At 55.4% G+C, this 13,598-nt stretch overlaps 1 protein-coding gene across 1 annotated transcript in view; it reads left to right on the forward strand.

Moving 5' to 3' along the window:
- Positions 1–8,259, forward strand: part of RALGPS1 (Ral GEF with PH domain and SH3 binding motif 1) — a 226,500-nt gene extending 218,241 nt beyond the window's left edge. The window contains exons 16-20 of the mRNA XM_081103397.1: positions 1,491–1,596; positions 2,780–2,872; positions 3,027–3,132; positions 3,564–3,655; positions 7,574–8,259. Of these exons, the coding sequence (XP_080959523.1) occupies positions 1,491–1,596; positions 2,780–2,872; positions 3,027–3,132; positions 3,564–3,655; positions 7,574–7,603 (427 nt within the window). The 3' untranslated portion in view covers positions 7,604–8,259. The remainder of the gene's footprint in view (positions 1–1,490; positions 1,597–2,779; positions 2,873–3,026; positions 3,133–3,563; positions 3,656–7,573) is intronic.
- The last annotated feature ends 5,339 nt before the right edge of the window (positions 8,260–13,598 follow it).

The raw sequence follows: 13,598 nt of genomic DNA on the forward strand, positions 1-13,598 counted from the left end.
ACGAACAGAAAATCCCAGGTGCTCAGGTCCCAGAGAAGGGGGTGCCCTGGGAGGGGAGAGCAGGGAGGGGCTCCCTGGAGAAAAGACGGGAAGAGAGGTAGGAATTAACCTGGTGAAATGAGGGAGGGAGGCAGAGGGGGTATAAGGGTGCCCCAGGCAAAGGGACAGTCTGTGGGCCTGAGGCAGGAAGAGCGGGAGATTCCACGCAAAGGAATGGCAGGATCCAAGGAAATGAGAGAGGAAAGCGTATAAGATGAGGCTGGAAAAGTGGGCGGAGCCACAACCGATGGGGGTGGGGGTGGGGGGGTGAGGGGAAAGGGGAAGGATGGGAGGGGAAGGATGGTGGTCCAAAGGCAATGGAGACAGTGAGAGTGGGCGTGGAAGGGAGGGGAGGTGGCGTGACCAGGCCATCCTGGCCGTGCGTGGAGTACACGGGAGGAAGGCAGGAGTCGATGCTGTGAGACCAGGGTTGAGCGTGGACTGATCGGTCACAGGCAGATCAAGTTCTGCCGAGCTGGGGGGAGTGGGAAGGCTGAGGTGGACAGGCAGGCGTTGCAGGGGTGGAGGGTGAGAGAAGAAAACCCCTAGGTTTGGGCTCAGCTGGGTGGGTGGTGTTCCCTGGGGGAAGGTGCAGGCTGAGGGAGGGGTCTGGGGAGGCTGGATGAGGCAGGCGCAGGGGACAGTAAGCAGAGCTCTGGGTCTGAAATTGGGCTGACAGAGATCTGGGCTGGTGCTGCACTTGGATGCCTTCACCCATAGGTGGTGCCTGAATCCCCATGGCAGAGGGTGAAAGAGGAACCCTGAGAAAAGTGCAGAGCTTGGCAGTGTGGGGGTCCCCTGTGCCCCTTCTCACTTCACCCCACCTCTCGCACTTCCTCCATGCTCCTCCAGGCTTCTGCCAACGCAAAAAGGAGGGGCTGTGTGATCCCCAAGTTCCCCAAGTGGAGAGGAAGCGGTGGTCGGATGAGGTGCAGGGGCTGTGAGGGGCCTGGGTCAGGATGGGGTGCAGGGCTGCAGGGTGCCCGGGTCAGGATGGGGTGCAGGGCTGCGGGGTGCCCGGGTCAGGATGGGGTGCAGGGCTGTGAGGGGCCTGGATCAGGATGGGGTGCAGGGCTGCGGGGGTGCCCGGGTCAGGATGGGGTGCAGGGCTGCAGGGTGCCCGGGTCAGGATGGGGTGCAGGGGCTGTGAGGGGCCTGGGTCAGGATGGGGTACAGGGCTGTGGGGTGCCCGGGTCAGGATGGGGTTCAGGGCTGCGAGGGGCCTGGGTTACCAGGAGCTTAGTCACCACACGTGGAGCTCGGCAGCACTCAGGTAGATGAGGGAGGCGAGTTCTCAGATGGGGGGAGCCCAGAGCCTCCTCTCCTCCTGCTCCCTGTGGCCTTGCCCAGCACTGTAAGGCCTCTGTCTGGGCAGCATCCTGGGCCCCGGTGGTGAGAGGGTGTCTGACCTCAGCTCCTGTAGATCTATCTGACCCGTGGCCTCCCCTCAGCCCCACCGGCCCCTGCATCTGTGCGCTGGGGAGCTCGGCGGCCGTGCCCACCATGGAGGGGCCCTTGAGAAGGAAGACTCTGCTCAAGGAAGGACGGAAGCCCACAGTAAGTCAGACACCTTCGTCCGGAGGCGGCGTGTGGCTCAGTGAGGGGCCGGCTCTGGAGACCCGCCAACCCGCCCAGCCCTGGGTGTGCCACGGAGGGGAGGGAGCTGTTTCTGCATCTGGGAATTGCGGTGAAATAGCGCCTGCATGCTAAGGACTGGGCCAGAATGCCACATGCGTTCTCGAGTGAGATGGAGTCTTCACCCCGGCTGGGCCCCACACTGTCCTTGGACCCGAGTGTCACAAAGCATCCCGTGACATGGGCCCTACATCCGGCCTGTGGTACGGACCTGCCTGCCTCTTTTCCATGCAGAGTGCCGGCCGCAGCCACTCTGAGGCTTGCAAGCCAGCACCCTAAAAGCCGTGTTAAAACCACAGACATGGTAAACCATAGCCTAGAAGGACCATATGTCTGCGGGGGGTGGGGTGGGGGGGGTGACAGGAAGTGATGAAATCAATTCAGGAGGTCATGACCCATTGTTTTTAGTAGAATAGAATGGGAAATAATGGAGTTTCTTACACCGAGTAAAGGTAAGTGTTCAACATACACACACACATGTGTTACTTAAACCTGTGGTGTCCTCAGAGAGGTCTGGCAGGCGGAGGTACAGAGCCATCCGCTCCCCACAGGAGGCATTCGCTTCGCCTCTGCAGAACCAGAGGCCCCCACACTGATTTCCCCCAACCTAAGAGCGGGCCCTGGGCGCCAGTGCTGGCCTCCACCCTCCACGCGGGGCCCTGAGCACGGCCTTCCCTAGAGAAGCAGAGCCGTGCCTGCAGTGCCGCCTGTGGGTTTCCCACTTCCAGCCTCAAATTCTTCAAAAGCGCTTCCATTCAGTCACCGCCGAGTCCCCCCACCCCTACCCATCGCAGACATTATGGCCCTAGGCTGTGGTTTACCATGTCTGTGGTGTTAAAATGTTTTTCCCGGGACATTCGTGGGCCCAGGTCACCTGCACACACAGAAATTGTGCCTTGGCACTGCCCTAGACCAGGCGGGAAGGAGGTGGGTATAGGTTGAGGACAGTCTGCTCCTCCAGGTCATGGGGGAGGTGGCAGTAGGGGGTCGGGGCCAGTGATTGGTTGGGAGGGGGCCCCTTCCACCCTGTGGCTGGGTGTGTGATCAGGCCCCTGCGCCTGCCCCACCACTCGCGGGGTTGTCACTCAGCCTCCTTCCTGTGCAGCTGTCCTCCTGGACCAGGTACTGGGTCATCCTCTCAGGATCCACCCTCCTGTACTATGGAGCCAAGTCCTTGCGGGGCACAGACAGAAAACACGTAAGTCCCGGGAAAGGCCTCTCTGGGCTGGGCCTTTATCTCGTGAGAACTGCAGGGAGTGGGTGGGTGGGTGTGGCAAGGAACCGTGGCGTGGCCTCCTCAGCCCTCCGAGGGGAGGCAGGATGTGAGCTCCTGGCTGTGCGTTGCTCTCCAGTACAAATCCACGCCTGGCAAAAAGGTCTCCATCGTGGGCTGGATGGTGCAGCTGCCGGATGACCCCGAGCACCCGGACATCTTCCAGCTGAACAACCCTGACAAAGGTAGGCGCTGAGCCGGTGCCCGCAGCCCTCCCGCCCCAGCCTCTTCTGCTGCATGTAGGCACTTCTGGGGTCGCAGCTTTCCCTTTGCTTTAGGTGCTGGTGTTCGCAGGGTCCCCTCACTAGTCCCCTGTGTCCACTGAGCAGTGCGCATGGCATGTGGCAGCAGGAATCCTCCTGTGGCCTCATCTGTGGCAACTGGGCCCATCGCCCCTTGAGCTGCAGCCTCAGGCTCTTGGAGTAAATAATAGGATGCTGGTGAGGCAGCAACCATGTGGCAGGAGGGTCTTTGGAGAGCTCAGGGACACCCCTGTGTCATGAGAATGGCAGTGTCCTGACCCAAGCCCCGGGCTTGCCCTGGGCTGCTCCTGAGCCTCCTCGGTTTATTACCCGTGTCCACCCTCTTCTTAACCAGTGGTTTCTCTACCCGTCAGGCAATGTTTACAAGTTCCAAACTGGCTCCCGGTTTCATGCAATACTGTGGCACAAGCATTTGGACGATGCATGTAAAAGCAACAGGCCTCAGGTAAAGTCACCAAAATCCTGCCTGTCACCCGCAATACCCTCTCCCACTCTTGGGACTCCTGGTCCATAGAAAACAGGGCCCCTCCTTCCCTGGGAGCTGATCAGCCTTTTCCCATGAGCCAGGGCACCCCTGCTCAGCTTTCAACAAAGCTTCAGACCAGAACTTTGAGTCTGGTCCCTGTGTCTTGCCCACTGAAGGAAACACACAGAACTATCCATCAGGGACAGCTTGGTAGGAGGCAGATGCTGTATCTCCCCAAGTTTAGGCGGAAGCAGCTATTTAGGTTGATTCATGGGAAACTCCAGACTGACTAACAGGCTTCCTGGCCCCCACAGTCCTTAGGAATAATAACAACAACAACAGCTAATGTACTGAGAACCACCGTGGCTGCTGCTGACGGGGCTCTGGTCTGCTGGGCCTGGCTCAAGGCTGAGTCCCTCCCCCCGCCACCCCCCCAGGACTGGGCATTACTCCAGATGCTTCACCTCAGCAATAGGCCCAGGCCTCCCACACCCCTGTGAGGGCGGTCCTCTCAGGGCCTCCCTTCCACACTGAGGCTCTGAGGCTCAGAAAGCGGCAGACACGAACTGTGGGGCCTACCCGGCTCTGCTTGCCACCCCGAGCTCTCCTGCCTCACCTCCCGGGGCCCTGGCCTGTGAGAGGAGTGGCCGCCCCAGCCCTCAGCACCAGATGGGCAGGCGGAGTTTCCTGACCCTGGGCGTCGGTGGGCAGGCAGTGTGGCTGCTGGTGCCAGGGTTGGAATCCCCCCTGAATTCCCCAGGGATCAGCCAGAGGAGGGGGCTGGGGAGCGGGTTCCTCTCAGTCTTGGGAAGAGCACCAGGGCTTGGGGGAGACGCTGGCAGCTTTGAGGACAAATAAGAGGAGCTGGGAGGCAGCAGCCCAGGTCTGAGGGGACCTCAGCAAAGGGGAGTTCACCCCGCAGCAGGCCTATGTGTCTGGGAGTGGGGGACTCAGCTGTGGTCACAGCAGCCATAGACCTCCAGGTCCCTCAAAGCCGTTCTCCTAAGGGGCGGGGCGGGGCGGCCTCCAAGGCATGTCGCTCACTCTGTGCTCAGTTTGGTCCTATTCCGGACCTTCCTCTGAAACAGAGGCGAGGCCATAGATGACACTCTGATCGTCAAAGATGATAAGGCTCATGCAGGGATCAACTTGAGATGCCACAGGGAAGCACAAAATAAATTGCATTCGAGTCGGTCGACTCATCTGCTTGCCTGCCAGGAACCTGTCCGAGGGGTGTGTCACATGCACACAGAGTGTGCGGTTCAGAGCGCACTGCAGCGCTGTCCTGGATAGGAGAGGAAACCCCGACGCCTCGGCCACCTTGGTCAGTCCCCTGAGCAACAACCGACAGCAGTTAGAAAGACGAGGCAGATCTGGGTGTGGTCAGCTGACGGCTCCAGGATTCCAGTGAGGGCCATCTGGCTTGTATTAAGATACACAGGCATATATATTACCAGTGTGTTTGTACGTAAAAAATATTTAAATGATACACAAGAAACTATAACTCTGGTTTCTAGAGTGCTTACATACCTTTTTCACATTAAACCAGCAATTTTCAACCAGTGTGCCACAAGAACTTTTAAAATGTGTACTACCTGACTATTCAGTTAGGAGCACTGACCTCTTCCCTTAGATTGCTTAGGAAGGGAGGGAGGAAGGACAACAGCCAACAGTAGCTATCCAGTGTGAATGAATCAAAATAATACATATTCTTTGGTCAGATCAGCAAAAAACAGCATATATTTTTGATGTGCTGCAGAATTTTAGTAATTCATTAATGTGTGCCATGAGATAGAAAATCGCTGAGTTCAACAAATGCGATTGCCTGTCTACACGACGGAGAGACAAGGGGTTTTGGGTTTTGGTGGCCAGTCACCTCAAAATGATGCCAAGTGATCAAGGCATCAGGGCTTGAACAAGGTTGACGCCACCTCAGGTCACATTCAGAGAGGAAGAACGTCCTGCCCTCTGCTGGTCACACTGCTGGCTGGGACCCTCATTAGCTCAGAGTGACCTTGAGCGGGAGGCTGGGTGGCCTGGGCCTGACGGGGACGGGCTGCCTGAGGTGGGCCAGCAGGACAGGGTGCAGCGGAGAGAACAGGGCCTTGCTGTCTGCCCGTGGAGGCACATGGGTACCGGCCAGTAGCACCAATGGTCACTCTCTGGGAGGGCAGCCAAGCGTGGCAGCAGGGACACAGCAGGTAGCAGGGAACTGGGTCAAACCCCGGTGGCAGAGCAGGTGTTTGGTCAGAAGGATGAGTGGGTTGAATTCCATGTGTGGCAAGTGTGGGGTGCATGGCAAGATTTTGCTACTTTTCAGTATTATTGTCCAATTTTTAGACCTAGGGAAGGAGGACCTTTTATTTTTCTACTCTTTTCCCTTTTTATTCCTAATTTACTTTCAACCAAATATTCCCGCTCTCTGCTGTATACAGTAATAAAACGTGGCAACAACTGAACCGTCCAGAGCAGAGGGTCATTTCAAGCCACGTCCTTCGTGTGGGGCAACAAGGAGGCGCAAGGACGGGGCAGAAATGCATCTACTCCCGGGGGAGTCCCAGGGGCCAAGATCAGTCCTCTTTAGGGGGAATCGCATTTCTTACAACTGTTTGTACTAACATTTAAACTCACGACCCCATAACTCCCGATCTGTTTGTTTGCCGTTCCCGTAAAATGTTATCACATGTATTGATTCCATGATGTATTGGTTGGGGTACGTTTTTTAAAAACTTTTTTATAAAGAGAACCATAACTGTATATTCTCTTCTGTGACCTGCTTTTCTCCTGCAGCATGTTTCTCAGAGTCATCGGTGTCAATGTGTAGCTTTCATTCATTCACTCGTACTGTTTTTTAAATATATTTTATTGATTTTTTACAGAGAGGAAGGGAGAGAGATAGAGAGTTAGAAACATCGATGAGAGAGAAACATCGATCAGCTGCCTCCTGCACATCTCCCACTGGGGATGTGCCCGCAACCCAGGTACATGCCCTTGACCGGAATCGAACCTGGGACCTTTCAATCCGCAGGCCGACGCTCTATCCACTGAGCCAAACCGGCTTCGGCCACTCGTACTGTTTTTTAAATCAGTTCTGTTGGTGAGCCCAAAAATGGCTTCCTGATCTTGCTATTTCGGGCAATGCTGCCGTCACCATCCTTGTACCTGCCTCCTGGTGCAAGGAGGTGCGCTTTCTCCAACTCATCACTCTGACACCTTGACACCAAGAGGGATTTGTCTTTGATGAAATTGCTTCTCATCAGATCTGGAACCCACCCCGCCCCGCCCCCAGCACTGTGGGCCAACGAGGCCTGGAGCTGGGGGCGTGTGAGCAGCTTCCAGGGGAGGGGCAACACCCTGACCTTGGGGCCAGTGGTCCCCAAGTAAAGGGAGCTGGGACCATGTCATGGAGACATAGCTATTGGAAGGTCTTGGGGTTCCTGATCTCCCCAAACTTACTCCTTGTGCTTCCACCTGCTAATCTTGCCGCCCCGTCCCCATTCCTGCGGGATCTGTGTCCTCTCGGTTTTGTTTGGACCTGGGGGAGTGATTGAGAGCATGGCTCTGGTGTCTTAGCCCTGCCACTTATGGCTGTGTACTTCCCCTCTCTAAGCCTCAGTTTCCTCATCTTTATAATGGGATCCTTCCAGTGCCTGCCTCATGGGGTTGTTTGAGGACTCGAGGACACGATGCAGATGAAGTGCTCAGAGCAGCGCCTGGCACACAGCAGTCACTTAACGAGTGGCAGTGGTCATAGTGTCACTATTGTGTGCCCTCTCCCCACCTGACCTGCTCCTCCACAGACTCCCTGGGCAAGGCCTGGTCCCATCTTAGGTTCTGAAGCATCTTGTCCCCATCTGAGAGGTGGGAACCTGACAAAGGCTGAGCTTTCTCTTCTAGGTACCTGCAAACCTCATGTCGTTTGAATAAGTCTCTGCACATGGCGTGACTTCAGAGGCTGCTGAGAGCCACGACTGGACTGCGGTGAGTGCAGGTCCTGGGCACAGGCCACTGGCCTGGTGCTGGGAGACGCACAGCTGGACTCCAGGGGACGCCGCCTGTGGCCTCCCAGCCCAGAGGCGCTCTCGGCGCCAACCCCAGTGACTCTCATGACACTCATTCAGCAGCTCCGTCGTCCTCCCTCTCTGGGCTCGTATCCCTCAGCTGCTGCTGCTGCGACCAGAGCATTCAGCCGAGGGGGCCCAGGGCTTCTCCTGCACGAAGGAGTGGACAGTGTTAACTGCGTGAGGGGCCAGAGAGCAGGCACCAGCTGCGGAACGGGCTTTTACGCCCCAAGTGCACGGGGCTGCTCGCCCACAGGGCCCCCTCAGATTTTGTACAACCCTAAGCGTCCTCTGCACGTGCGTGCCGTGTACGTGTGCACACGAGCGAGCGTGAACTCTTCGAGAAACATGCATTTTGGCACAAGGTGCGTGACATCACACACTTCATTGGCTTCGAGGCCCTGCTTTAACCTTACGTGGCAGCCCTGTCCACCAAGGAAGGTCGGAGTGGGAGCCCAGATCCCTCCTGTGTTAAGGGCCCCTTGCATTCTTTTACTGTAAACAACAATGCCTTAAACCGTGTCCTGTTTTCTGTTCCTATGGGTGCTATTCATCTGGAAGCTGCTTCCTGGGCCCGGGTCCCATCCAGGCCTCGGTGGTGTCAGCTCTTCTGAGACAGGCCCCGGCTGCCGGACTGTGGACTGGCCTGCTTGCTTCCTCCCACTCCTCCAGCAGGGTCTGAAGGCCCTTCTCCTCTCCCCCACCCCCCAGGCCCCCCACGTGCCAGAAGGGGAATTGTGCCACTTCTCCCAGCTTCTCCGAGCAGCTCGGGCACCACCCTCACATGAATGGCTTCACGACCTCTCCCCGCCGAGCCTCTGCTCCCACCACCACACCCTCTGCCTCCACTGCCAGGCGGGCCACGGGATCCCTGATCACCCGGGAGCTGAGTGACACTGAGGCCTTAAGCTCCCCCAATATTGCCGCCCAACCCAGTCACCAGCAAGTTCTCCATCACCAAGTCCAAGGGCACCGTTGTTGATGACCATGTGACAAGAGAGCAAAGCCCTGGGAGTGAGAGGCCCACGCTCCACGTTCAGTTAAGAGCTCTTCACATGAACAACATCCCTATCTGTCACTCTTATAGTTTTAAGTGACTTTTATTTTGCACAAATACATTTTTATTCAAAATAACTAATAAAAATTAACTTTATTTATAATAGCTTTATCACTGTAGTTCCCCCTCCCTCCCTCCCCCCCCCCCTCTAACCTGGGTGTCCTAATTCTGAGAAGGAAACCCTTAAATGATTTTCTGAAAGAAACTGAATTTCTGAGGCCTTGTTGCTATCGTGGTTTCATAGCTCATACTGATCAGATATCAAACCACACCTAACAGTTTGTGGGCAAGATGCTTCTAGAACGTCTTAACCAGTAAACTGTTCTGGGTGAATTTCAAAACAACTACAGGACCCTCCCCTGTATTGTGATCAAATGGTGACAACTTTTCTGAAAATTTGAATGAATTGGTGAAGAAAGGTGTTGTCATCAGGATCTTATTTTCGAGTCCAGCCTTCCTGTGCTCAGTCACTGACCCTCCTTTGGAGCGAAGTCTAGAGCACTTTCCTGGCTGGAGAACCTCCAGGCGATGCTGCCACACCTTGGCCGTCTGCGCTTTGACCCGCCCACCTGCAGCTCGGCCTGATGCACGCACCCGATTCATAGCGACGACTATTCCGATCAGTATCTGGAGACTGCGGGAAAACACCACACCCGCCGCACACCCCTCACCAGGACCATTCAGTGTCGCTCTCACCGCATTCAGTCTGTTTCTGCCTGTTAGAGTCTTACGTTTGGATGAATGTGTGAGACGAACATCAGCTGCTTATTTTCCTTGTATTTCTCCATTCTCAAGTTGTCCTGGGTCTTCTCACATGGAATATTACACACGTCCGTCCAAAGCCCTCAGAATTTCAGGCTCCGCTAAATCAGATCACTTCCTGCCCTTCACACACGTGTTTTTGTCCGAGCCTGTTTTAAATTGCAGTTCTTTCCAAAGTGTTTAGTCTTCCCACTAAGTGAGACTGATCCCACCTCCCCTCCTAGAAATGTTCTCAGGGTGGACATTTGAAGAAGCTGTTCACACCTCATTGGCAAAGTCCCCGTAGACCTGGTACGAACCTTGAACTACCAGAGTGTTGAGGAGAAATGCTGAGAGGCACTGGGCTCTGCCAGAGAGGCCTCGGCCACCCTGGGAGTGAAGTGCAGATTCTTCCCAGCCTCACTTTGCCCCTCAAGCCGCAGGTGAGGAGGCCCCTGAGGCGGGGACAAGGGGGCCAGCCACAAAGCCCGAAGCGGGGAAGGCCGTGGTGGGTTCTCGCCCTGCTGTTTGCTCTTTGTCCACAGCGCACAAATGTTTGGGAAACGATTGCGGATGGTATGGCTTGCATGCATACGCTGTATCTGTGTTTTAAGCAAACAGGTCATAACACCCCAAAAGGAAAGTGTGGAATGCTGTCTGCACACTGGAGGAGGAAGGTGGTGTCACTGCCGTGCCCAGCAGCTCACCGCCCCTTCCGGGGAGTACTTTTCAGTTGAACACGGTTTGCAACCCAAGGTCAGCCGAGTGTGTGCTGACAACTGAAATGCTTCCGGGAGGACTGATTAGATGGACTGCAGCAGGAGGATGGTTCTGAGCGTGCCCAGCGAGAGAGCGTGGCCTCTCCTTCCCGACGAAGCCCGTTCACCACGCTGCCAACTGAATTTATGAAGCGTTTCTTTTCTTGCCAAGAAGGCCAGTATTTCTCTCATCATCTTCCTCCCACCTCCGAAGACGTGGATCTTCAGGATGCTGTTGTACAGGTGGGAAATGGGCCACGAAAATGGAAGGCCGTCTGCGAGCAGGGCCTGCTTCCAGGCCACAGGTGGAGTCTAGCACTCCTATCACATCACTAATGCTCACAACCAGGTGAACGCTGCCGAAAACACAGCCTAACTCATTTTCAGTGACTTCCTAAATGACTGTAATCAGCCCCACATCATATTGACATGTTGGGTGAGTTCCTATTTAAAAAAGAAAACACGCACACACACACACACACACACTCAAAACAGGAGTCCCTTTGAGAGAACAGATTCTCTGTGCAGAACCACCCATTCATTTGTTCGTTCACATCTCCAGTGAGTGCTTCCCGCGTGCCAGGCCCTCCCGGATATAAATGGCTGAGAACACCACAGACTGACCCCTGCCCTCGAGGAGCTGATCATTCAAGGAACAAACTGTCCTCACGCTGCATCTCCTCTGGCAAGACCCTGCCGGACCCCCAGCACTGAGTTCAAGCCCCTGCAGATTCCTCCACAGACGCTCCAGGAGGCCCGACAGGCGGCACAGCCCTTGGCCTGAGAGCTCAGTTGCGATGAGGACTGGATGGAGTCGTGGGCCTAGAGGCAGGTGGGTGCACAGCAGGCCAGACAGAGCTGTGCTTGGGCGCGTGGAGGACTCCGAGGTGGAATGAGCAGGGTCAGCACGTCCACAGTATTTACTTCAGAGGTTCTTTGGTTTTGATTTCCTGTTAAATGCGAGTACAGCATGAGGGAGAGCTGCATCTCTTGAGTGTTGAGAACTTGCACGAGTGGGAGTCCGCTGAAGGCAGCCCGAAGTCCCCTTGCAGCAGCGACGCCATGGAGCATCTGTCCGTTCTGTTCCGTAACCACTAATCCCTTTCCCCATTTCTGAACGGCTGTGGCCGTTCGATAATGAAACGATGGACATTAATTTATTAGTAGGGTATAATCTTTAAGTAAATTTCGTGCCAAAATGCATGGTTTTTCACTTAGCATTCAAAACGTTGCGTAGAGAGTATTTTAAGTATCAATTTCTTATGTATTCTTCAAAGTACGTTGAAAATCCGTTTCTACATTTTAATTCGTTTCTTGTTGAATCGGTTGCCCTCTCCGGGCTGTCTCTTCCCAGCACCCCTGCATGCCATTGTGTAAGGACTTTCTCTGGTTCCTGTGAAGTGTCTCACCCGCAATAACACTGAACATCAGCCCTCCAGGATTCTTTAGATTTTTGGTGAAGTATTTTGTTACCTCAGTCTTGTATCACGTTGCTGTATTTTTCAGCTTGTTACACTGATAATAACTGTTTCACTAAATACTTTAATGTACAAACATCTTTGTTTACTTTGGAATTAAATGTGTTTTCCAATGAATATTGCTCAATTTATTAAAGTCATGTGCATTTCACTTAGTAAACAGTTGCTGTGCCAGATACAGACATGAGGGAGGCGTGGGCGCCCGGGACCATACAGCAGTTCTCCACTTGTGGGTTGCGACCATCAGAAAACACATATAGCATATCAGATATTTACATTATGATTCATTACAGTAGCAAAATTACAGTTATGAAGTAGCAACAAAAATAATTTTATAGTTGGGGGTCACCACAACATGAACTGTATTAAAGGGTCGCAGCATTAGGAAGGTTGAGAACCACTGTTAGGACATGAAGGACGTAGAGGAGCCGTGGCCTCATGAAGGACAGAGTCAATGCTGTGGACACTCAGGGAGGGAGGTGGGTCGGGACACTTTAGAGGACAGTGGACACTAGGAGATTCAGCTCAGAAATGTCTGAACACATGGACAGCAGGGAGGGCAGAGACAGACAGGAGGAGGAGCAGGAGCAGCCAACCCCATCTCCCGGAGTAAAGGATTTGGGGGAGTGATGGGATCCGATTCTGAAAAGATATGTTGGGGTGAATTCATGATGTTAAGCAAAAGCCAGAAACCCACTCTAGCTTGCTTAAGAGAAAACGGGCTTTCCTACAAGGTGGGGTGGGGGGCCATCTTACAGGGGTTGTCTCGTGGGAACCTGAGGGGAGGACCAAAGTGGAGTCCCCAGGTGCCCGGAGGAGAAGCAGGAAGGCCCCTACATCTTTCTCTCCCAGAGCTTCTCAAAGGAGTCCCAGGACGCAAGCTATGGAGGCAGTGTGCGCCAGGGAGGGGCGTGACCCAAGTTGGCCATGGGAGCCCCTGGTCCTGCCTGCCTCAGTTTCCCAGCTAGTGCCTTCCACAGCTGTAGTAGCTGATTCTCCAAACACAAGCTCCCCCCACCCACCCCACCCCCAGCCCACACACACTCCTCAGGTGCTACTCCAGTTCCATGCTGGCCACACCTGCCTAGCCAAGACAGGCCCTTCTAACTGAGGTACCCTAGTTCACCCCCTCTTCACAATTTAGGTGGCACAGCCACTCACAGCTATACCAGATGGGGCCCCAGCGTGGTGCCCAAGGGCTCTGAGACCAGACTTGGGGAGGAGGTGAAGAGTGGGGCGTGGTGGTTGTCACACAGCTGGAAAGTGATGCAGTCAAGACTTGAATCCTCGATTGGTAGCCTGCAAAGCTCCAGCCCCGCGGACTCACAGGGAGACAGCCGCGCCTCCTTTTGGTGGATGGAGAAGACCCGCGAGCTAACGCGGACAGTGTGGTAGGATGCCTGTTTAGCATGACGGTGGGCTTGGTACCCCTGCGCACAGGGAGCCGGGGACCTGGAGCCTGCGGAGATGAAACTGATGGGCCGGGGCACGGGTGTGGGCGGGGCCAGATCGCCGGCCGGCCTGGAGGGGCGGGGCTGAGGGCCGAGCTCTGCACCCCGCAGGGTTGAGGAGGGCTGCATGAGGGAGCCCCGCAATCTCGGGGCTCTGGGGAGAAAAGGCGGGGGCTGCCTCCGAGGAGAAGGTGCTATATTAGAACGGGCGGGGTCGTGAGATGTGGAGGAGCAATGCTGCAGAAAGCCGACCCTGGGGTGAGGGCGGGGATGAGGGCCTGCGCCGGAGTCAGTAGTGCAGGGGTAGGTGGGTGGGGCCTGGGTCAGCTCTGAGGAGCAAGGAGCGGAAGGGGCGCAGGCCGTGGACATTATGGAC

Source organism: Myotis nattereri (genome assembly GCF_964212035.1).
Source record: "Myotis nattereri genome assembly, chromosome: 12".
NCBI classification, from domain to species: Eukaryota; Metazoa; Chordata; class Mammalia; order Chiroptera; family Vespertilionidae; genus Myotis; species Myotis nattereri.